Source organism: Arvicola amphibius, chromosome 6 (assembly GCF_903992535.2).
Source record: "Arvicola amphibius chromosome 6, mArvAmp1.2, whole genome shotgun sequence".
In the NCBI taxonomy this organism is placed as follows: Eukaryota; Metazoa; Chordata; class Mammalia; order Rodentia; family Cricetidae; genus Arvicola; species Arvicola amphibius.
In genome coordinates, this window is record NC_052052.2 from 52,469,819 (window position 1) to 52,495,141 (window position 25,323).

The 25,323-nt window shown below is 40.0% G+C and overlaps 2 protein-coding genes and 1 long non-coding RNA gene across 3 annotated transcripts in view; 2 read left to right on the top strand and 1 right to left on the bottom strand.

Moving 5' to 3' along the window:
- Plaa (phospholipase A2 activating protein) overlaps positions 1-8,273 on the top strand; it is a 29,722-nt gene extending 21,449 nt beyond the window's left edge. Inside the window, exons 10-14 of the mRNA XM_038333586.2 lie at positions 664-732; positions 2,555-2,623; positions 3,547-3,648; positions 6,089-6,253; positions 7,521-8,273. Of these exons, the coding sequence (XP_038189514.1) occupies positions 664-732; positions 2,555-2,623; positions 3,547-3,648; positions 6,089-6,253; positions 7,521-8,086 (971 nt within the window). The 3' untranslated portion in view covers positions 8,087-8,273. The remainder of the gene's footprint in view (positions 1-663; positions 733-2,554; positions 2,624-3,546; positions 3,649-6,088; positions 6,254-7,520) is intronic.
- A 6,947-nt stretch (positions 8,274-15,220) lies between these two features.
- Positions 15,221-19,215, bottom strand: LOC119817901. Its single transcript, XR_005285959.1, has 4 exons — positions 19,122-19,215; positions 18,416-18,543; positions 17,208-17,351; positions 15,221-16,271 (listed from the first exon to the last, which is right to left on the bottom strand). It is a non-coding gene; the product is annotated as an uncharacterized LOC119817901 (long non-coding RNA).
- Positions 19,216-24,377: 5,162 nt separating this feature from the next.
- Caap1 (caspase activity and apoptosis inhibitor 1) overlaps positions 24,378-25,323 on the top strand; it is a 54,530-nt gene continuing 53,584 nt past the window's right edge. The window contains exon 1 of the mRNA XM_038335286.1: positions 24,378-24,635. Coding sequence (XP_038191214.1) covers positions 24,378-24,635 — 258 coding nt within the window. The remainder of the gene's footprint in view (positions 24,636-25,323) is intronic.

A 25,323-nucleotide genomic window follows, 5' to 3' on the forward strand; every position in this document is an offset into this window, starting at 1 on the left:
CAGCTATTTGTAACTCCAGCTCCAGGGGCTCTGATGCATCAGAGGAATCAGAGGACCCTAGGCACATGCATGGTGCACAGACATGCATGCAGGTATTAAAAAATAAAACATATACATAAATTTTTTTCGCGGAATATATTCTGCCCTTTCCCCATCTCCACTCAAATCCTCCCTGCCTCTCCACTCAGTACAACTTCATGCCCTTTCTTTCTGTCTTTAGAATACAAATAGGCAAACAAAACCCACAAGAATTCACACACACACCAAAACCCATGAAAACACAAAATCGGAAACCATAATATGCAAACCAAAGACCAATAAGACCAGGAAAAAAGTACAGACAAAGCAACATAAGATAAAAAAGTCTACAAAAATACGCAAGTACAATTGAGTTTGTTTTGTATTAACCATTTACTACTAGGTGTGGGGCCTGTCCTCAAACGTGGTTAATATCCCCAGTGAGACTACATTGAAGAAAATTAATTTTTTCTTTGTGAGTGGCAGATACATTTTTAAAAGGAAAGGAATTGCTTGGAGAACCACTGAAATTTTAGTTGCTTTGCTACTGGTCTTTTTTTCCAAACGTTGGTTCTTTTATAATAAATACCGCGCTGTTTATCAGTTTTAATGTACTTGAGCTTTTCCGTTGTTCTGCATGGATAGGTGGTGGTCGCTATGTTCCAGGATCTTCAGGACCGTCCAACACAGTGCAGACAGCAGATCCTTTCACAGGTGGGATGCATTTCATTACTATAAGCTTGGTATATAACTTTTTTTTTTTTTTTTTTTTTTTTTTTTTTTTGTTTTTTCGAGACAGGGTTTCTCTGCAGCTTTTTTTTTTTTAGAGCCTGTCCTGGAACTAGCTCTTGTAGACCAGGCTGGCCTCGAACTCACAGAGATCCACCTGCCTCTGCCTCCCGAGTGCTGGGATTAAAGGCGTGCGCCACCACCGCCCGGCTGGTATATAACATTTTGTATTATATATTGGCTTTACATTTTGGAGATATGATCCAATAATAGTTCCCTTACGTGTATTTTCAATTTTGATAGATCTTTAACTTATAATTTTTCCTTTTTCCTACAGTGTGTAGATTTTCTCATGATTTTAAAGAACATGTAACCAGAACATTGTTTTCTCCAGTGGTTCTTCCAACAAGGAGAGCAGAGTAGTTAGAAATAAGAGTATTTAATTAATGTAAGATGACCATAGTACCAACCTTAGTTCTACCACATGCTTGTTGTGAGAAATTGGCAAGCTATTTAACTCCTGGGCTTTCTTTTTTATGTATGAAATGAGATAATAGGGGAGTCCTCTAACCAAGGTGTAGGGCCAATGTTATTGGCAAGACACTATCATAAGTCATGGCAAAGGGTATCAGATGGAGCTGTGCAATCAGGATGTTCTTCATGCATGTTTTGACTAAGCCTGGAAGGAGGCATTCTGCCCAGCTGTCTAGGATCAATTTTCCTAATCTGAGTTTTATTAGTGGCTTCTTAAAGTGTCATTAGAGGTTTTCAGGATTCATTTACTACCTGAGTTAGGCAAGCTAATGATTAGTTTCAGAATGCATCAATATATTTCTTTGAATGCTGTTGAATCTTGAAGTAGAGTTCATAGACAATATACCCAGTTTGGAGGCGATTCGTGACCTTTAATGGAATCCAGTGACCTTCCAAACTTCCAAACTCAGCACTCTATGGGAATATAAACCTACGACCCTTTTTCAGCCGTAGATTATTTCACTATAACTGTAGGTCAGTGTCATGGAACTCTAAATTTCTCTTAATGAGATTCCTTTCTCTAATGAATAAAGTCATCACCTAGATGCAAGTGGTTGCACCTTATGTATTGACAGCCAACTCCCAAGCTGTATGCTTTGGCAGTATGTTGTCTATTAAGGAATTCTTTTGAGTACATGATTACATTTTAAATGTTATAAGGACCTGAAGAATATATAGATGATGACTTTCTCTTTACCAGTAGTTTTAAGAACAGTGCTCTTAACCACTGAGCCACCTTTCCAGCCCCAAGAATTATTTTTTAGTGAAAGTGTAGTGGGCACTTTCTAATCAGCAACACAGCTATAAGCATTTTTCTGTAGAAGAGTGTGTGTGTGATTTTGAAGTATGATTGATGGTGATATTAGTGTAAGGAAGTGATATTTCATTTGTATCTTGATAAATAAAGCTTACCTGAAGTTCAGAGAGTAAAACAGCCCCACAGACCAGGCAGTGCTGACACACACCATTAATCCCAGTAGCCACACTAGTTTGCCATTAAAACCAGTTGGTAGTGGTGCATTCCTTTAATTCCAGCCTTTGAGATGAATATAAAATGGGAGGAAACAGCTCTCACACACCGTGTCATTCTGAGATTCCTGGAAGCAGGATCACCATTTCAGACTGAATTAAAGTGGCTGGCTGTTTTGCTTTTCTGACCTACAGGTTGAACCTCAGTTTCTGTCTCTGGGCTTTTATTAATCGTGTTACAGGAAGCAATGACTTAGGCTTTATGATCTGTACTTTGCTCACTAGGAGTATTACTGCGTTGTAGGTGCTGGTCGTTACATGCCGGGTTCTGCAGGTATGGGCACCTCCATAGCTGGAGTTGATCCATTTACAGGTAGGTACTTTAAATTTCTTTTTCTTTTGGATTTTAAAAATTTCATTGAAACTTCTTAGGCCTTAGCCTGGTTTGTTGAGTTATTACCTAGAATACATACTGCCTTCCAACTTTGATTCCCTGGTGCTGCAAAAGATTTTTGTTTTGGTTTTGTTAATTTAAGACATTGTCTCACTGAATAGTCCTGTGCCTCCCAAGTACTGGCATTAAAAGTGTCCATAAACTTATGCAACAACAAAAGACAGTTTTAATTGAAGAAATTTTAATTTGACGTCATTTTATTCCACTGAATATTACAAAATTTCAATTTGTGATAGTTTGTTTGTCCCAGGGTCTCTGTGTAACCCTGGCTATTCAGGAACTTGCTATATAGACAAGACCAGCCTAGAACTTAAAGAACTTTGCCAGCCTCTGCCTCTTGGGGGCCAGGATTGAAGGTGTACATCACCACATCTGGCTGTGTTGGACCATTTTTATTAATCATTAAATAACTGAGTTATCTAATTAACAAATATAATTTATAAAGATATAGAAAATGATGAGACTGACTCCTGTATCATTTGAAATAAACAAAGAAAGACATGAGAAAAGAGTTAACAGAGTGTTAATTAAGACAAGAATGAAGTTTTATACTTGTTATTTAACCTTTTTAAAATATTTTAGGTAGAATTTTAAGAACAAAATTAGGAAATATGATAGGCCCTTTTCTAAATCTTTACTTCCATTTTATGAGCCAGAAATTACTACATTGATAAATATAAGCAGTATCCAAAAGTTTGTGAATGGTTTGGAGGTGGCTTGCTGGATTTCTTTCATGCCTTGAAATAAAATTACATATCTCAGTAATTGTGAGAACACAGTCATCAGTTAGGAAAATCTCACTTTGAGTATGTGTTATGATTTTCATGATCTTCTCTAAATAGGAAGTAGTGCCTACCGATCAGCTGCATCTAAAACGGTGAATATTTATTTCCCCAAAAAAGAAGCTCTTACCTTTGACCAAGCAAACCCTATGCAGATATTAGGTAAGTCTGTATTAATGTTTTTATTGCATACCCAATAATAGCTAGAGATGCTCTCAAGACTTAATTTTCCTCCACTTGACATGTGCAAGGATTTGGCTTCCTAAATGAATAGAGAGAGACTTCTAGTGAGGTAGTTGTTAGCCAGCTTTGTTGACAACAGTCTGATAATTTAACCTTTATAGGTTATAAGAAGTTTTGTACAAATACAGGATAAATGGTTATCATGACTTTAATAGAAAGCACCTATATAGGGGAAATGTAAATTCCACCCTCAAGCTCATGAGGGTTTTGCAGGAGGGCGTTGTGTGAAAATAAATGAGTAACGTTGTGGCATATTTGAAAAATAAAGATAATATTTTTCTGTTATTTTAAAGCAGTTTTTTTAATATTTTCATTTTACTTGCATTGGTGTTTTGTCTGCATGTATGTGTGAGATCTTGGAGTTACAGACAGTTGTTAGGTACCATGTGGATGCTGGGAATTGAACCCGGGTCCTCTGGAAGAACAGTCAGTGCTCTTAACCACTGAGCCATCTCTCCAGCCCCTTAAAGCAGTTTTTTACTATGTAGCTTGTCAACAACTCTGGTCTATCTGCCTCACCCTTCTGAGTGTTAGGATTATAGGCATTGTACTGCCACACCCCATTTTAGAGTCTGAACTTTAAAAATAAATAAGTATCCTACACAAAATGAACTCAGTCATATTTTTGGAGGTTCTTTGTTTCATGATGTTATTTCAGGGCTTTTTTTTTTTTTACATTTTATAAGATTTTTGCATATGCATTATAGTTTCCAGATTTGTGTTTTTATGTGTTTGTGTTTGTGAGTTCCTATATGTGTTTCTTGAGGGTTATTTGTTTGTTTTGGCTCTTTCTCTTCTTTTTCCTTATTTTGTCTTGTTGTGTTTGTTTTTATTTTATCTTATTATTAGTATTTTAGATGCCTATTTGTAGCCTAAAGAGGGAGAAAGGTGTGGATTTAGATGAATGGAGAAGTAGGAAGTATCTGGGAGGAGTTGGGGGTGGGGAAGCTATATCAGAATATATGGAAAAATTCTATTTTCAAGTAAAAAACATAATGCCCTGTGGACAGCCAGTCGGTATAAGGAACTTGTTGACATATCTGAGAACTAGAGTTCAATTCTTGGGATTTGAATGGAGGAAACAGGGTAAATGCCATGTCCTCTGACCTCCAAGCCTTTTTACAATCAAGAGTTTATTGTCCACTGTTTCACTGTGGACCCTGCTTGTATATGGGGTAAAATCAAGCTTTTAAAATGATAAATAAAAATAGATTCGGGTATTTGTAACATTTGGGAGGATGAAGCAGGAGTACAAATTTAAGGCTAGCCTGAATTCTATATTGAAACTATTTGGGGAAGGAGGGCCACAGGGGAGCAGAGGGGGTGAGAGAAAGAAACATACACTGTTTACTCTGATTGCTTTTCTGTCAGTTTTTCTCCAATTAAAGTGAAAAGGGAAAATTTTGAACTATAAATTACTTTATCCCTTTGCTACAAAGCTGATGGTAAAGATTAATTGAAATAACAGCTCTACCTTGACATAAGGCAGAGATTTTTTTTCATTATTGTTCTTTATATTATTGTTACAAATAGCATTGATAGGTAATATTTTGAACTAAAAAGTATACACACACTTAAACATTTGTTAATTATACAGATCTAAGAGATTTCTTGTTTTCTACATTTCTCAAAATTTTGTTTTCATTAATTTGCAATGTTGAAATTGTAGTGCCAAATACAAGTGAGATAGGTCCAAAGTCCATTTGTGATTGTTAAGGAGTTGTAAATTTGGGGGCTGGAGAGATGGCTCAGAGGCTAAGAGCACTGACTGCTCTTCAGATTCAGTCCCCAGCACCCACAGTTATGAGGCAGTTCATAACTGTAACTCTAGTTCCAGAGGATCTGACACCCTCACACAGGCATACATGCAGACAAAGCACCAATGCACACAAAAAAATAAAATAAAACTTTTTAATTAAAAAAAAGATTTGTAAATTTGAAACTGGTGAGGTGGCTCAGCCGGTAAAAGTACAAGCTTGATGATTTAAGTTTGATCCCTGGAATCTGTGGTAAAAGGAGAGAATTTTAAGTTACTACAAATTTGGGGGAAATGGAAGATGACTTATACTTGAACATACATACATACATACATACATACATACATACATACATACATACATACATACATACATACATAAACTGTTGCTTTGAAAAACACTCAGAATGGCTCTAAGTCAGGATCTGAGGGTCTCGACTGCCTTTCCTACGCTACCCAGAGATGCTCATGGACCTCATTTGATGGGTTTTGATCATTGCTGAGAAGAGTGCTGCTGTGTAGGAGAGCACTCCTGAAAATGGCTTATGTCTTATTTGGCCAAGTTCAGATAGAGAATTTTGAAAGATTGGTTTTGGGTTCTAGGAAAGCTGAAGGAACTTAATGGAACTGCACCTGAAGACAAGAAGCTAACTGAAGATGACTTGGTACTTCTCGAAAAGATACTATCTCTAATTTGTAATAATTCTTCAGAAAAGCCAACGGCCCAGCAACTTCAGATTTTGTGGAAAGCCATCAACTGGCCTGAAGGTAAGTAGTATCTTCAAATTTTAACTAAGAACCTTTTATTTCTGCCAATATTGCTGATACTTCTCGATTAACTAAAAGTTAATGTGGATATTTCTAATTGAGATTATGAACAGTTATGCAGAAAGGCCTCGTCACATCACTATAATTCATAATCTTGTTAGTCACAGCCCATGAGATTCCGATGGTGTATGTTCGGTATTCCTTAACTAAAATTTAGGAACCAGTAATGTTTTAGAATTTGGATTCTCCAGGCTGGAGAGATGGCTCAGAGGTTAAGAACACCGCCTGCTCTTCCAAAGGTCCTGAGTTCAATTCTCATCAACCATATGGTGGCTCACAATCATCTGTAATGGGGTTTGGTGCCCTCTTCTGGTCTGCAGGCATACACACAGGCAGAATATTGTGTATATAATAAATAAATAAATATTTTTTTCAAAAAGAATTTGGATTCTCCCAGTTTGAATAAATTTCCATTGACTAACTGAACAGTCATAATGAATCAAAAATCAGAAATTCTTTTAGAATTTCTATTATTTTAGAATTAAAATGTTTGTGATTTTATATTTTATTATTTTGAATAATAATTACCTTTAGAAATTCTTTGTGACCCATTAACTACAAATTAAAAGCATCTGTTATTCTACCTTTTATGTCATAACCACTAATCCATCTCTTAAGCCCATGGTTTATTTTTCATGACATTTACTAGAGGAAAAAAGATTTTTCTTTACTACAAAATAGCCATGTTTAAGATTTAACTGTTCGCTTTGACTGCCTGTTGGGTTCTGTCACTGTACTTCCTTTGAGTGTAATAATTAAGACTTTAGTTTATTAGGGTTTTCTTGTTCTAGTGTATGTGAAGATCTTTTACATATGATTGTCCTTATGTTATGGAGCATATAATGTCATGTTGCTTTACATTCGCAGTAAAATTGTTCAGTAAATGTTCACATGGCAGCTACACAGCACTCAGTTACAAAGCTCCTACCAAAATTTAACTCTCTAGCCTGGTTACAGATATTTAAAGCTAGATTCCCTATTTCAGTCATTCATCTCATTAATGAATATTTTGCTATGTCAGACTATTAGACAGTCTAAGAGTTATATCAGTTTTGAAGCATATAGCCTAGTTTATATAAATATAAAAACATTTTTCACATTTCCTATAAATGGTCATTTTGTAGTGGGAAAATAAAGTAAAACTGAATAATAACTAAGGAATTTTCTAGATTTTTCATATGTATTAATGAGTATTTCTTTTTAATAGACATTGTCTTTCCTGCACTTGACATTCTCCGGCTATCAATTAAACATCCCAGTGTGAACGAGAATTTCTGCAGTGAAAAAGAAGGCGATCAGTTCAGCAGCCATCTCATCAGCCTCCTGAGCCCTACAGGAAAGCCTGCAAACCAGCTGCTTGCTCTTAGGACTTTTTGCAATTGCTTTGTTAGTCAGGCAGGACAAAAGCTCATGATGTCCCAGAGGGAATCACTGATGTCACAAGCAATAGAACTGAAATCAGGGAGCAATAAGAACATTCATATTGCTCTGGCTACATTGACCTTGAACTATTCTGTTTGTTTCCATAAAGACCATAACATTGAAGGGAAAGCTCAATGCTTGTCAGTAATTAGCACAATCTTGGAAGTTGTACAAGACCTAGAAGCCACTTTTAGACTGCTTGTGGCTCTTGGGACACTTATCAGTGATGATTCAAATGCTATACAATTAGCCAAGTCCTTAGGTGTTGACTCTCAAATAAAAAAGTATGCCTCCGTATCAGAGCCAGCTAAAGTAAGCGAATGCTGTAGACTTATCTTAAATATGCTGTAACAATGGGGAAGGGAAGCTGAGGTTTTCAACTGATTAATGGGGGTATTTTTTTTTCACATTTTACATGACTGATTGCAGTTGTTTAAAAGAGAGAGAGAGAAGAAAGAAAATGGAACTGTGGATTAAGTTCAGATCTTGTAAAGTTGTGTTGAGGAGAAACAAATTATAAATAAAGTTTTTGCACTGATGGTTGTGAGGTTTTCCTGTGTAATGGGGCAGATTTTCAAGGGTATAGAAACATTAAAACTATAATCAATAACAGCACAATTACAGTGGCTTTTTCTCCCTGACCTTTATTACTCAGGAGAACACAGATTTTTACTTATGTAGTCCGCCTCTACTGCTGTGAGGCCTTGTTCAGTTGGCCTCTATCTTGTGCATTAGTTTCTCCACTTACTTTCACTGTTGGGTTCTTTCATTAGCACATTTCAAGGCCCTTAGGATTTACTTGAAAAATAATTTTAACTTAGTTTGTTATAAGTTGTAAATTGAAAAAATATACAATAATTTCTTGAGCTATTTGTAAATAGAAAGTATCAACTTTCATGGTTCATTTTTAGATGAAGGAAGCAAATTGGTAAGCTGTTCTATCAATTCAGACAACTGAGGCCTTAAATGATTATGCGTTAGGATAACTAATTTTCTTTCACTATATGAGGTAATTTCATCTTTCATTCTAGTTTTGATATCTGATTATTTGGTCATTCTTCTTTACAAGTTGTATTATTTCTTTTGCCCTTCATCATTTTTCTTTTCAATTTTGATTTGATTGTATACTTGTTGATCATCTTCATTGCATCAAAAAGATTTTGGAATTCATTGACTTTCATTAGCCATTTGTGCAAGCAACATATATCAGACTTTAAGGTCAAGAATCTGTCATGTGAAATTAAGTGTTTTTAGCCCCTAAAATAGTCCAGATACTACATTATATACATTGTCATTTAATTCTCAAATCAGCTTTCTTTAAAAAGATGGTTATTATACTTCTGTTTTCAAAAGGAAAGATAATAGAATAAGTTATAATGGGAGGGGGGAAGGTAAAGGCAAGAGTACTCTATGCGTCTGCACAGAGCAATTGCCACGATGCAGCTTTCTAGACAGGAAGCCACAGGCTTGTCTCTGAATATCTTAGCAACTGAAAGGGGGAAATAGTGCCGTTTTCTTTTCCTTTTTGGTTTTGTGAGGCAGTTTCTCTATAACCCTGGCTATCCTGGCACTCTCTGTAGACCAGACTGACCTTGAACTCAGAAACCTGCCTGCTTCTTCCTCCTGAGTGCTAGGATTAAAGCCACCATGCCCAGATCAATGCCTTTTAAAAAGTATATTTGTGTTGGTGTATGTGTGTGCGTTTTGATTGTTTGTTTTGTGGTGCTAGCTCAAACCCAGGTGCATGCTGGGGAAGCTCTACCCACTGGATTACATTCCCAGCTCCAATACTTCCATTTTTATTATGGAAAAAAAGTTGGTTTTACAAGGACTTTGCTTAAAATTATGAGCAGTGTTCTCAAAATTAACAGTATGGAGAACCATAGGGTTTCCTGACTTAAATCAGGGGCAAATTTTTTCCAGTAAGGGAAAGAAAATCCTGTTTGGAATAATCCAGGGGAAGAACTCGTAGAATACCGTAAGAAGTGAGGAAATGTAAATAGGGCTGTATACCTTACTAAGTATTAAATTAGTCTCCTGTGTGTACCTAAACTCTAAACTCTTCATTGCTTGTTCATTTTATGTATTTGTGCTTTACTTTTGTCAAATTGGGATTTAAATTGTTACATCAAAATTAAATGGTAAAACGTAAATCATCCCGGTTCTGTTACAAGACACTGCTTGTTAATACATCCAATCTAGCATGCAATTTATCTTATTTGGAAAGGATGGGTGGGTACCTTTGTGAAAGGGTTGGATGTATTCTTACTTAGAACATGACTTCACTCTTGAGAATGTAAGAGGGGAAAACTGTAAATACTTTGTTTCATATCACTGTCTTTTATACCAGCTTTTATTATTTGTACAGTTCAACAAAAAAAAGATAATCTCATTTGAAGAAGCTGTTAAATAGTGGTTTAAATTTTTGTTTTCCTTTAAACTTTTTTAAAGGTCTCTTAATGTTTTCTTGAGTATAAAAGAAATAAACATTCATTTAGTAAAACATACACATATCTCATTGACTGTAATCCTACTAGACCATTTTCTATTATCTGAAACTTTCCTGTTTTTTATTATCAAGCAATGCTATTAAAGATCACACCCTTTTCTTACCCTTTTCTTAGAAATACATGATGTAAGAAATTGATGAATCAAATTAATAGGCAGTTTTAAACTGATAACTATGTCTAATAAATCGCTGCACTTTTCAATTCCAGATTAGTGGATTTCACATTGCATTTTAAACCCCATTGTCTACAAAAAACATACTTTATGTCCATTTCTTATGTTGCTGTTGTGGTTTTCTTATGACTGGCTGTGTTTGATTTACTGGTAGTATATCACTACACAGCAATACAATTATGTTTTACAAATGATAGAAGAGACAAAGCTAAACATAGATTCTTTTCAAAGATAATTCTGGGGATAAGTGGGAAGTAGGTTCCTTAGTGGTTACCACAGTGCAATTTATGAAGAAGTGTTAAGAAGCATTTGTGATGTGGCTTCTTTCCTACAGGTCTTTTAAGAAGGATCCCCCTCCTACGTGTCTTGAGAAGGAACTTAAACACTCAAGATTAAGAATGTTACCAAAGGGGTTAGAGAGATGACTCAGCGGTTGAGAGCACTGACTGCTCTTTCAGAGGACCTGGGTTCAATTCCCACATGGCAGCTCAAAACTATCTGTAACTCCAGTTCCACAGAATTTGACACCTTCACACCAATGCACCCAAAATAAAGTTAAATACATTATTTTTTTAAATAGAATGTTACCCAATGGCCTGGAGAGATGGCTCAATAGTTAAGGTAGTTCACAACCATCCATAACTCCAGTTCCAGAGGATCTAATCTCTTCTGACCTCTGTGCACCATGCAAGCATAGTGCACATACATACATGTTGGTAAATTCTGCATAAAATTAGGCACTTCTGTCCTCTGTAGGCTCAGCACTTAGGTGCACACCCATATGCAGAGCTACATAAGCATACACATAATTTAAAAGTAATAAAAATCTAATTTTAATTTTTAATGCATTTTCTGTAACATTTAAATTATTTCTGTAGCAAATTATGACCAAAATGATTATAGATAAAATAAAATGTTTTCCCATGAACTTTCTTTTGATGTGCATAAAAATTGAAAAAATTAAGTGACCCTACAAGGAATTTACCAACTATATGTGTATTTCTTGCTGGAGCTGGGTTTTCCCCCACAATCGACTACTACTAGAAACTACCTCAATTTTAAAACCCATGTTAATACACTGAAGCTACCAAGCATCATGGCAACTTGAGGCGCTGGAGTATGGATTGTTTACTGTCAGGTTAACTTGGCTGTCCTGCATTGTTACTGTTCTAAGAGTGTCTTACCATATATCGCTAAGCAAGAAAAGCTCAAAATCAAATGTTTTTGCTGAGCGGTATTATTCTCATGCCATAAAGTCAAACCACTACTGTCCCAGTAGATTCTACCATTTCTCCGTATTTGCTTTTTCTATACTTGTGAGACTGCATAAAAATAAATTGCAGATTTCACACCAAGTAAGCATTTTAATATATTCTCTGAATGCAAGCATATTTGTACATTTGACATAACTAATGTCAAAGCTAGTAAATAACTTCATGTCTGATATTTAGTCTGCATTTGAAATGACCTTATTTGCCCTAGAAATACCCAATATAATTTTTGCTTTAAAAGTATCTAATCAGGATTTATGATGTGTGTGTGTGTGTGCACGCACACACATTCTAGAATAGTCCATCTTTTAAAAATACTGTCTTTAGACAGGTGCTGATGGACATGCTTTTAACTCGAGCACTTGGGAGGCAGAAGCAGGCAGATCTTTGAGTTCAAGGCCAATCTGGTCTACAGAGTGAGTTCCAAGACAGCCAAGGCTACACAGAGAAACTAAGAAAAAAATTGTGTGTGTGTGTGTGTACTGTCTTTAGAGGCTGCTAGAATGTGAAGTACCTCACATATGAAGAAATTTCTGTAACCCTCTGTATTATATATTATTTGTTAAATTACCCCACAGCTTAATTGTTTAAAACAACGCATTATTAACAACTATCTTAACCCAGCAGTGCCTTGTGTGCTACAGTTAGACTAACTAGACAAAATGTGCCTGGTCTACAAGAGCTAGTTCCAGGACAGGCCCTAAAGCTACAGAGAAACCCTGTCTCAAAAATAAATAAAGTAACCATTGAGTACCCAGTTCTAAACAAGTTATCTATGTTACCCTGTCCAAGGCTTAGAAAATATTCACATATATAAAATTGTCTTCCAGGACAGGCTCTAGGAACTACAGGGAAACCCTGTCTCGAAAAACCAAAAAAAAAAAAAAATTGTCAATATATTTTAAAAATTTAAAAGATAGACTATGGTTGTAGTTCATCGCAAACCAGTGTGTGGGTGTTCCTCTGCAGACTTTACAGCAGGAGGGGAAATGATCCACAGGGAGACAACCAGTGCTTGACCAGGACTTCTAGATTCTAGCCCAGATCAGTTTACTTTAGCCATACTTAAGTACAACACAATTTTGGGAAAAAAAAGTATTCAGGTAACAGCATGGCCCCATGAGTACAACAAAACTTAAAACATGTTTATATTGACGTTCTTAGCAAAGTACATATGGTTTCATAAGATAGTTTCCTGTTGACTTAGAAACAATACTTAAGCTAAAGGTCTAGGGAAAAGAACTGAGTAAACACAATGCCTGTGGGAGTCAGGGCTGGCCTGGCCCTAAGATAACACAGAAGTCACTTAGGCTGCTGTAAAGCACAAGTGAAGTCTCATAAGGATGACTTTTATGGCCTAAACACAATGCTCAAGATTTAAGAGGATTGGGTATGAGATAAGTAAATTCTGGAAGATATGGAAAGAGCCTGCCTCATAGGACAGCACAGGATAAGCAGGTTGTAAAACTACTTCCTTCCTGGCATTCCAGGAAGAACAGCTGCACACCTCCTTCCACTGCAGAGGTAAGCTGTGCATTTGACTTTCCTGGCTTCTACAGTGCTTATCTGTGTGCAAAGACCTTTTTGCCCTCTTACACTAGTGTGTGCCAGACATTTATTGTCTCATATTGTGTCAGAAATCTTGGCACTGGAATCCTCTCCTCGTCTCAGAGTACAATCAAGATATCAGCAAAGGCCAGAGTCCCCACTTAAGGACTAGGGAAGCGTCAGTTTTCAAGTTCATTTGCTTGCGGCTGCATTCTTTTGGGGTCTTTGTATGGAGGAACTCAAATCCCAATTACCTGAAGGCAGGAGAAAACTGTCCTTTATTTCCCAGTATAAGATTTTGTTTCATTAAAGCAACAAAAGACACTCCTAGCAGGAATCTTTAGAATCTAATCGCAGAAATTACATCTCTGAAACAGATATTCTATTGGTTTGAAACAGGTTACATAAGGGGAATGGATAACTTAAGGCTGTGAGTACTAGGGAAAGAATTGTGTGGGGCCATACTGGCATCTGCATATGACATCTTCATTTCCTATAAACTGATAGCTGGGTTACTGATAGACTAAACTATTGGCACCAGGCAGTAGTGGCACACGCCTTTAATCCCAGCACTCAGGAGGCAGAGGCAAGCAGATCTCTGAGTTCAAGACCAGCCTGGTCTACAAGAGCTAGTTCTAGGACAGGCTCCAAAGCTACAGGAAAACACTGTCTCGAAATTTAAAAAAAAATTAAACTTTTGGCAATGTTGTATATGTTGTGTATCTGCTATTTTGGCTTGATTCTATGATATTTGAGGCATCCTTTGGGAGTAAAATAGTCTTCAGAATAAGTTATTGTATGCTTCAAAAGCTACCCTGAAAAATAGATAACTCATTATTTATCCTAGGGCCTAAACAAGGTGCTGAGGTTTTTAATTTGTCTGTGAACTACAGCAATTACTTCTGATGCCAAACACTGCAGTTCCTGACTGCCCCTGCATACCTGTTCTATGAAAAATTAGTTCAGAAATAATGGCCTCCATAAAAGAAGAAGAGTTAAGAACCTTGGCTCAGCTGGAAGGTGCACAGGACGGTACCTGTTACCTTGAACATCACATTTACAAGGTAACTGAGGTCCTGAAACATAAGAATCAACTCAAGGGTGACACCCACCTTGAGGGAGTTAAGGTCACAGGCAGCAAGTTTGACCTGCACCCCTTCTTGTCACAAAGGACAAGGAAATTGTTATGGAATATTCCTTTACACTGTGAAGAAGTGATACTGTGATTTGTTTAATAAAAAGCTCAATGACCAATAGCTAGGCAGGATTTTCAGGGCAGAGAGGCTACTGGGAAGAAGGCGGAGTCAGTAACCAGACACAGGAAGCAGGAAAGTGGCGAGGGCAGTACAGAGTAAAGGTAATAAAACCGTGAAGCGGGAAGTAAATTTTTAAAATGGGTTAATTTAAGTTATAAGAGCTCGTTAGAAACAAGCCTAAGCTAAGGCCGAACTTTCATAATTAGTAATAAGTCTCCATGTCATTATTTGGGGAGCTAACGGCCCTGAAGGAAATCACTTACCAAAGCCTGAGCAGTGACTTTGCTCCCCTCTCTTTCTCAGGCATTGGAGGGTGGAGACAGGCAAATCCTGAGAGCTCACTGGCTAGAAACACTGAGGTTCTGGTTCATTGAAAGACTCTTAATAAGGTTAAGAATGATAGAAGAGCCGGGCGGTGGTGGCGCACGCCTTTAATCCCAGCACTCGGGAGGCAGAGGCAGGCGGATCTCTGTGAGTTCGAGACCAGCCTGGTCTACAAGAGCTAGTTCCAGGACAGGCTCCAAAGCTACAGAGAAACCCTGTCTCGAAAAAACAAAAAAAAAAAAAAAAAAAAAAAAAAAAGAATGATAGAAGAAACAGGCAACATCAAGCTCTGACCTCCACAACATGTGTGTCTAGGCAACTGCACCCGTACACACGGGTGTGCGCGCGCGCGCGCGCGCGCGCACACACACACACACACACACACACACACACACACACACACACACACACAGACGAAGAAGAGGGGAAGGGATGAGGAAAAGAAGATGAAAGCAGTCATTCTAATTGGGTGACTACTCCTCATGACCCACTACTACATATCTCTCAAGGACTTTCCAGGAAGAAAACCTGACAAGTCCTTTTAAAAAATGAATTTTCAGCTTTATCAGCTCTGCTAGTTAGTTTTAATGTCAAGCTAACACAGGCTAGAGTCATTTTGGAAGGATGGAAAAATGTTCCCACCAGATGGCCTGTGGGCACCCTGTGGGCATTTTCTTGATGGGGGAGGGGCAGTGCTTGGGTGGGTGGTCCTGCATGGTCTGAGAAAGCAATAGGAATAAGCCCATGAGCAGCATTCCTCCATCTCCTTTGCTTCAACATCTGCCTCCCAGTTCCTATCTATTTGAATTCCTACCATGATTTCTCTCAGTGAGGGACTGTGTTGTCAAACTGTAAGCCGAAATAAACCCTCTCTTGTTCAAGTTGCTTTTGCGTGGTGTTTTATCACAGAAATAGAAACCTTACCTAAGACCAAGCCTTCTGACTAGACAAGATTCTTTAAGGAGAAAAAGTGCCCTCATGATCTGAACACAGTAAAAAGAGTTTGCTATATTGTGACAGACTAGGGCATCTAAAAAGGGACTGTGGAAAATCCAAATGTCAACAGGGGGAAATTAGAACATGAACAGGATTTCCTGTTTTGCATGAAAATGAAACATGCTAAAAGGTCTCACTAAAAAGCAAAGTGAACAGAAGAGACTTCCAGGATATTACTGTCAACATGTAGATCCAGCAGTCAAAAGTTGCTTCCCCCTTTGAAAGCTCCAGCAGCCAGAGAGCGACTGACTTCTAGACAGTTGAAGGATTGTGACTGTTCTATTTCTGTGTCTCATCCTATGCCTACTATGGAACTATCGGCACTACAGACCATAGGCTTCCTCGAATGACGACCTTTTATCTTTACTTGAATTGCAGCCACTCTCCTCTGTTGCTCTCTGCAGGCCTCATTGTAATGGCTGTGTTGCCTTGACTGTCTGCTTCATGCTGGAGAGAACTCTGCAAGGAAAACCAACACATAATGCTGATGCTGTTTGCTTTATAGATGGAATGCAGTTTTAACAGCACAGTATAGTGGTGTGTTATTTGTGTTTTAATAAATGAATAAAGCTTGCTTGAAGAGCAAAGGACAAAGCAGGCCCTCTGGGCAGCCATACAGAGCAGGGAGTGGTGGCACACACCTTTAATCCCAGGATTCAGGAGACAGAGGCAGACGGATCTCTGTGAGTTCAAGGCTACTTTGGGCTACCCAGGATCTATCCAGAAACAGATGCAGGTGATGGTGGTTCACATCTTTAATCCCAGTGTTTTGAATTCACACACTAATCCCAGCACTAAGTAGGTGGAGACAGGAGCGATACAGCTAGGCAGAGAGAGGAATATAGTATAGAAGGGGAAGAGACAGGAACTCAGTGGAGTGTGGAGTCTAAGGATTCTTGGAGACAGGATCTCGCCCTTTCAGTCTGAAGATTTGGTAGAGGTAAATGGTCTCTCTAGTGGCTTGGCTGCTTTGCTCTTCTCATCTTTAGGTTGAACCCCAATATCTGTCTCTAGGTTTTTATTATTCGTGCTACAGCACAGGACAGACATTTATCTCTTCAATGGAAGTCATTAAAAAAAAAACACCCAAAACCTCTCCCAGACTGTCACCAACTCAGCAAACCGAACTGACTGCCTAACCAAGGTCCTGCCAAGTGACAGAAAGTAATGTGACTAACTAATAACTATGCAGACAGTTGGCATATAATTGGAGTGGCCCGAGATTTGAGAATATTGTGGAAACAAAAACAAAACCAACAAAGCAAAAACATGGTTTCCTGACCTCTTCAGGACAACCCATTAAAGGTGGTCACCACATTTTAGACTTATTAAAAGCAGTGTTACAACCCAGTTAAAGCAATCATTTAAATTTTCTTCTAGTTGTTTAAGACTTACTATGTATCCATGTAGTCCACGTTGAGCTTGAACTCACAGTCACCTGACTAGGTCTCCAACATGCTGGGGTTACTTTACTGTGTATCATAACACTGATACAAGCTTAAACTTCTTGAATTGCACCAGCAGGCCCAGTGCAAAACACTGTTGAGAGAGCCACCGAGAAGGAATTATGAATATGAAACAATGGAGAAACATTCTTTTTGTTTGTCTGTCTATCACACTATGTAGCCCAAGCTAGCCTCAAACTTGGTGTCTCCCTGACACCTGCGCCCCTTGCCCTGCCCTCAGCGCTGCTATTGCAGGCACATGCCACTGCACTTGGGTGGGCCTTACTAGAAACTAGCTTACAGTGTGGAGCGAAGAACAGACCAATTCTGCATAGGACTTGAGCCTCCCTTCCTACAACATGTTTGTGTGTTCATTCTTTGGAACCATATAAACTGCTTTCTTATTAGCCTGGGGTATGTCTATGCTGCAGAGATATGGCCAAAATGGTAGTAGAAATCCTACCAGAAAAAAAAATAACTATTCTCTTCTGGGGATGTCCTTCTGAACACCAGTTTCCTGGAAAACATGTTTCCTGGGCCAAATAATTCGGTCTATTTGTAATGTGTGGTGAATTTTCTTAGACTTCCCTCGTACTTACTATTCTTAGTTTTATGGATTGGTGGAAGACACATGGGGTAATAAAGTCCCAGTAGCTAACAGAGATTTTTAACTTTCCATGTCCAAAGATTATTCTGTTGATTTTGCTCAACCTTTGTTCCAGTCCCATCTGGAAAACATCAAGGTTTTCCTTTGAAAAATAACAGGAAGACCCATCTGCCTAGTAGAAGGAAACGTGTGAGCCAGCTCTCCTCAAAGGAGATAGTTTCCACTTCTGTTAACATCTAAACGTTAAAAAAAAAATCCAAGTTAATTAGGGAGCTCCTAGGGACAAAGATGTTATTCTAGATCACAGCTTTCAACCTAAGGGTTGTGTTCACTGGAAGCTAAATCAAGTAAAAGGCTCCCTCCACTTCCTAGAAGAGACCTTTCATAAGGTCCCTTATACCTCATGGTATTGTTAACTTGTGCTACTAGACATTAGACACTGATGCATCCTCATCAGAGAGCCTCATTATATTGATTGATAACTCCATGTTTTTCCAACCAAAAATGTTTATTTTTAAATGTAATTTGCCTGGGAAGGTAGGCCTACATACCACAGGGCACATGTGGAAGTCAGAGGACAATTTGGTGGAGTTAGTTCTCTGCATTAAGTGGGTTCTAGACTGAACTGTTGTCAGGTTCGGCAACCTTTTCCTGAAGTGCCATCTCGCTTGCCCCTTAACTAAAAAAGGAAAAATAAATACTGTTACATAGAAATACTGTTACGTAGAAATGTATCTATTTATTTACTCCCTTTCTTAGTTACAGTGCTGGGGTTCAAGCCTGGGTCCTCGTAGATGCTCAGCAAGTACTCAATCCCTAAATTACAGTCATCATAAATATTTGTATATGCTAATGGGGCAACAAACGTGATGTTTTTACACACGCACACATTGTACTATATTTAAGTCTGGCAAAAACATGTTTTCTTCTCAAACATTTATCATTTTGTTATGGTAAAAAGTTCAAAATCTGGCTGGGCGTGGTGGCGCACGCCTTTAATCCAAGCACTCGGGAGGCAGAGGCAGGCGGATCTCTGAGTTCAAGGCCAGCCTGGTCTACAAGAGCTAGTTCCAGGACAGGCTCTAGAAACTACAGGGAAACCCTGTCTCGAAAAAACAAAAAAAAAGTTCAAAATCTTTCCTTGGATGCCAGGTTTTTGCTTCTATGTAACTATACTTTTTTTTCTATCCACTGACCAACTTTCCTCCATCCCCACCTCCCTTCTCATCATGGCCTCTGCTAACCACCCATCCTCACCTTTTGTGAGGGCAGATGTTTAAGATTCCCCATGAAGGTCATGCAGTGCTTGTACTTCTGACTCTTACGTATTCCACTTAATGCAAAGATCTCCAGTTCTACCCATCTCAACTCACTACTCTTCTACCTTTGACTTCAGGGCCTGGAAAAGAGACAGAAGGAATCATGTGCTCAGCTATTTTTAGCTCAGAGACTCCCTGTTCTTTTGAATCTGGCTCCATCCATTGGCTTATTAACTGTCTTGATGTTTTATGATCCATTTATTGTCTTTCTTTTGAGCAAAATTAATTTTAGCTTTGTCGATGCTGGGTTCAGACTCAGGGCCTTATTAAGTAGGAACTCAACCTCTGATATACACCCCAGTCCAAACAAAATGACTTTTTTCTTTTCATTCCTGTATTCTACTTTCCTTCTTTTTGTAATTTATTTATTTATTATGTATACAATATTCTGTCTGTATGCCTGCAGGCCAGAAGAGGGCACCAGACCTCATTACAGATGGCTGTGAGCCACCATGTGGTTGCTGGGAATTGAACTCAGGACCTTTGGAAGAGCAGGCAGTGATCTTAACCTCTGAACTATCTCTCCAGCCCCTCTACTTTCCTTCTTAAAGACTTATAGTTGGTCTTTTTAAAAACCCCACTGTGGAAGACAAACCCACGATTAGTTAAATATCACCATTCTAGGCAATAACATGCTAAGTAAACCCGGACATGTTGGATGTCACCATCCTCCTGCAACTGACAGTCATTTGTGATGTTTATCATGAATTTTTCCTCTTTTCCTTCCTTTATATAACCCATAAAAGACACCTGTAGATATTGCCTGCCAGATTTTCTTATCTCATGTCTAAAATGTCCTATTTTTCTGCCTGATCCTCTGTCATTAGCTGTTACACTGTATTCAGAATCAAGAGTCTGCTCCTTATGGACTTAGGAACATTTTACAAAATGTTAGTGGTTAAGACTGAGGATGCCGCTTTTATTCACATCCTAGATGTGTAAAATATTTACAAAGAACACACATTATGTAATACACACTTGTGGTGGTTTGAAAGAAAATCGCCCCTAAAGGGAGTGACACCACTAGGAAGTGTGACCTTTGTGGAGTAGGCATGGCCTTTTTGAGAAAATGTATCGCTGTTGGTGTGGGCTTTGAGGTCTGTCTCCTTTGCTCAAACTGTGCTCAATGTGGTACACAGTTCACTTCCTGTTGCCTGCAGATCAAGATGTCGAACTCGCAGCTCCTTCTCAGCATCACGCCTGTCTGTAGGCCACTAGTCATGATGATGATGATGCACTGAACCTCTGAAACTGTAAGTCACGCCGATTAAATGTGTTCATTTGTAAGAGTTGCTGTGGTCACGGTGTCTCTTCACAGCAACAGAAACTCTAAGGCTGAAATTGGTACCAGCTGGGATTATGATAGACCCGATCATTTTTTTGTTTGGAGGAATTTGGACATTGGTACTTTGGGCTAGCAAAGCAGAGGAATCCTTAATGGGCCGTACTAATTAGAGCATGAAAGACAGTGTTAACTGAGACTCATATGAACTGTTAGGGGCATGGCTCAGAGGTTTCAGAGAAGAGTAATGTTAGAGGCCTAAAGACCAGTCTTGTGATATTTTGATGAAGAATGTTTTTGCCCTTGTCTGAAAAGTTTTTCTGAGACTAACATGAAGAGTTTTGGATTAATTCAGTCAGTAGAGGAAATCTCAAAACAGTCTAATATTAACTCTGTCATGTGGTTATTAAGGTTAACTCTAATGAAGATCTCTCTCTCTCTCTTTCCCTCTCCTCCTCCCTCTCCCTCACTTTTTCTTCTTTCCTTCTCTTCTCCTTCTCCTCCTCCTTCATCTTCTTCCAGTCCTGGCTGTCCTGTAACTCACTCTATAGAACAAGCTGGCCTTGAAATCATAGAGATCTACCTGCCTCTGCCTGTCAAGTACTGGGATTAAATATTTGCACCGCCACCACCTGACTTTTAATGAAGATTTATAATGAAAAGGAGCAAACTAAGAAAGAAAAAAATGCAAAATGTATAATTTGAGGACAATAGGAGCACTAGGAAATAGAATGGAGCTAAATCCTGTGTTCAAGGAGATAAACAGATTAAGAAATGAAATAAAGGGAGTGGTGACCTTAGGGCAATTCCCACCCAACTAAGCTCCCAACTTGTGAAAGGAATTAAAGAAAAAAATTTGAGTCAGGTGTGGCAAGGCAAAGGCTGATCTCTGAGTTTGAGGCCAGCCTGGTCTACAGATCCAGTTTCAGGACAGCCAAAATTAGCCAGTGAAGGAAACTATCAAACACAGAAAGCTGGCAAAGATGTAACTGAACTAGGTGATCATGTTCTAGTTCTGAGAAGAGAAGAATTTAGCAGATTAGGCCACGTCACGTGTTTCCAATTTTAGAGTCAAGGATAGAAGAAAGAAGTTATGGAATCTCCCTCTGTGACTAAGGAAATCCACTAGGGCCAGGTGTGTGGCAGGGGTTTCCCTGTATGGAGGTTCAGAGGGGTCATTGTGTGCAGCTGTGAAGTTGAGGCCTGGATTGCCTTGGAGAGTTCAAGATGTTGAAGATGCCAGAGCCATGGATACTTGCTGAGGGGAGCCACTAACAGGGAGTGCAACTGCCCAAGAGAGAGGTGTCTTTAAGTCAACAAATCTGAAAAGAGTTGGCGACCTGAAGAATACTTTGGTGTCAGACATGGAGATGCAGAGTTGGGAGTTTGCGCAGCTGGTTTTTGGTCTTGCTTTGGTCTAGTGTTTCCTCAAGAGGCTCTCTTCCCTACATCCTTTGCCATTATTTGTTGGAAGTATGTTCTGATGATTCAGCCACACAACATGGCTGACACTTCTGGGTTCCAGGGCCACGCATGTGCAGACAAGCCCTCAGGCAGAAGTGCCTAATGGCCCTGGGAATCTTAAAGGATCCTGCATGACCCACGTGCAGCATGGTTGCATCATCTACATATGATGCAGTTGTGTGAGCCCTTGTATGCATGCATGAGCTCCATCATATGCGTTTGATGCAGCCACGTCATCCCCCTGTGCACATGCACTAGGTGGCCTTTAAAAGCTGGACATGCCATCTTCAGCTCTCTATCTTTGCACACCGACCTCACCAGGCATGTACACGCCCCCCCCCCCCCCCAATAAACTCCTAAGGAGGTTTGTTGCGTGTATGTGTTTCCTTCTCTCTTGCGCCAGGTAATCTCATATGTGATCTGCTTTTTTATTTTGTTTTTATAGAAGATTACAGATTGCATGAATCTCAGAAGAGACTTGAACTTTAGTCTTTTAAATAAGTTTGAGACTGTTATAGACTATGTGGTCTTTTGAGGTTTGTAGGGGCATTTCATTTGTATTTTTTTTTTTTTTTATTTTTCGAGACAGGGTTTCCCTGTAGTTTCTAGAGCCTGTCCTGGACCTAGCTCTTGTAGACCAGGCTGGTCTCGAACTCACAGAGATCCGCCTGCCTCTGCCTCCCGAGTGCTGGGATTAAAGGCGTGCGCCACCACCGCCCGGCTAAAGGTTTTTTTGTTTTTTTGTTTTTTTTTGTTTGTTTGTTTTGTTTTTTCGAGACAGGGTTTCCCTGTAGTTTCTAGAGCCTGTCCTGGAACTAGCTCTTGTAGACCAGGCTGGCGTCGAACTCAGAGATCCGCCTGCCTCTGCCTCCCGAGGGCTGGGATTAAAGGCGTGCGCCACCACCGCCCGGCCTCATTTGTATTTTTAATAAATAAAGCTTGTCTGATGATCAGAAAAGTAAAACAACCACACTGGCCAGCCTTACAGACAGACCAGGCAGCAATGACACACACCTTTAATCCCAGTAGCCCCCCACCAATATATCACTGTATCTGTCTCTTGGGTGTACTCACTAATGTATTTTATTTGTTTAAGATTTATTCTTATATGCATTGATGTTTTGCCTGCATGTATGTCTGTGTGAGGCTGTGAGGTTCCCTGGAATTGGAGTTACAGAGAGTAACATGTGGGTGCTGGGAAATGAACCCTGGGTCCTCTGGAAGAGCAGCTAGTGCTCTTTTTTTTTTTTTTTTTTGGTTTTTTCGAGACAGGGTTTCCCTGTAGTTTCTAGAGCCTGTCCTGGAGCTAGCTCTTGTAGACCAGGCTGGCCTCGAACTCAGAGATCCGCCTGCCTCTGCCTCCCGAGTGCTGGGATTAAAGGCGTGCGCCACCACCGCCCGGCCGCAGCTAGTGCTCTTAATCCCTGAACTATCTCTCCAGGCCCCAGTAATGTATTTTTAAACTTGCCTTGATTTATCTTTGTTCTGTGAAACTATTAAAAAAAAAGTTGGAACATGAAGTTTGGAGTAACCTAATCCTCAGGCCATGGTCACTCAAAATAGTGAGTGACCTTTAAGAGGAGGGTTGTGGCTTTTATGTCACAGTCACAACAAAATCAAATTCACAAACCTATTCAAATTCAGACTTCCCAAGTTGTGTGTTTATAGTCTAGTTCCATTTAGTCTAGATGCAGAGTAGCTTTGCCAAGAGCTGCAGGTTTGACTAGACAACTCGTCAGTAAGAGAAACAAAGTAGCCCCTCTCCCTAGGCCATTAGAGGAACTTCCACTGAGGCAGCCAGAACTCACCTCCACAGGTGGTCAGTTTCTTGACTCTAATAAATTCTTGAGCTCACATTGATAACACTGCAATACCACAGCCAGAGCCTTTCTTTTTAAACGTTTTACTCTCCCCGCCCCCACATTTCTTTAAAACTAACATGGAATCATGCCTCGAAGTTAGTATTAATGAGAAGACACGGTAACGCAAGACCGCTATTCTTGAACAAATCTTTAAAGTACACTTTAAAAAAATGCCCAAATGAGGTCGTAGTGAGAGAAAACATTTTTCCCCCCTGAAATTCTTTTTATTGTTACATCGTTGTTGGTATCACGCGTGAAACTTGGAGGCAACGGGAAAATTACTCAGGGACGTATCTGTAAGCTGAGAGACACTAAAAAGAGCTCTTGAAAACCTCGACTTTCGGATCTTCGCAGAGGTTGAAGAAAAACAAACAGCCCCATTGGCTCACACGTCACCCCCAAAACGCAAGCCCACCTCAGCATTGGTACGGCGGTCCGCCTCCGTCCTCCAGAAACGACACACCGCCCAACGCGCCGACACCGGAAGTTACGTCAAGCCTGCGCCAGCCCAGCCGGCCGCTACGGAAGCGGTGTTCCGTTGCTGCAGAGACGGCCGGCTGTCGCCGATGCTTGCGGCGCGGGTACCATGACGGGGAAGAAGTCTTCCCGGGAGAAGCGGCGCAAGCGGAGCGGGCAGGAGGCGGCCGCTGCGCTCGCGGCCCCGGACCTGGGCGGTACCGCGGGCAGCTGCGGGAGCGGCGGCTGCTGCGGGGGCGCGGGTGGTGGCGGAGGCAGCGGCGGCAGCGGCGGCGGGGCGAGTGTGGCGGGCGGCGCGGAACGGAGCGAGCGCCGAAAGCGGAGGAGCACCGACTCGTCCTCCAGCGTCTCGGGCTCCGTGCAGCAGGTGCGTGCCTCGCCTCGCGCTGTCCCCCGGAGCCGCGGCCTCTTCCGAAGAGCCGGGCTGTGGAGCCGCGCGGGCGCGCACAGGAGCTCATTGTTAGTGCCGGGCTCCCCCGGGCCGCCGGTTCGATTCTGCGTCCGGTTGAACCCGTCCCGGTGTTTTGAACGTCCAAGTTTCTTGATTTACTGCCCAGTACCCCTTCCCTATTAAACTTTCGTGGCTCTTTTCACTCGTGGTTTTGCCGTGGGATGGGAACTAGTTACAAATGCCGGTGTAAGCACTGATCGATCATACCTTACCGTTTTAACGGATTCTGATTATTTTCACATCACACATGAAAAACACAAAGAACGGAGACCCAAGTTTGGGAGTTTTACCCACAGTCACAATTGCAAGCATTTCATATTTCTTAACGTTTGAATTCAACACCTGGACCCAAAAGATGTTTTTTATGCATCATCTACCTGTCGCGAGACCACCATTTCAAACAGTAGTTTGTAACTTACTATAGCACCAAGGTTTTCTTAAAAGTTATCGAAAACAGAAGTAAAAGCAGAAACTGAAAGCCCTTCGTACTGTCACTTGCTATGCATACCTTCTATTTCTATGCTGCACCTACATAACTGGATAATAGGCCCACGTTGAACGGGGTTCCTTCCATACTTCCTATGTTTTAGGGACTCCCCAGTAT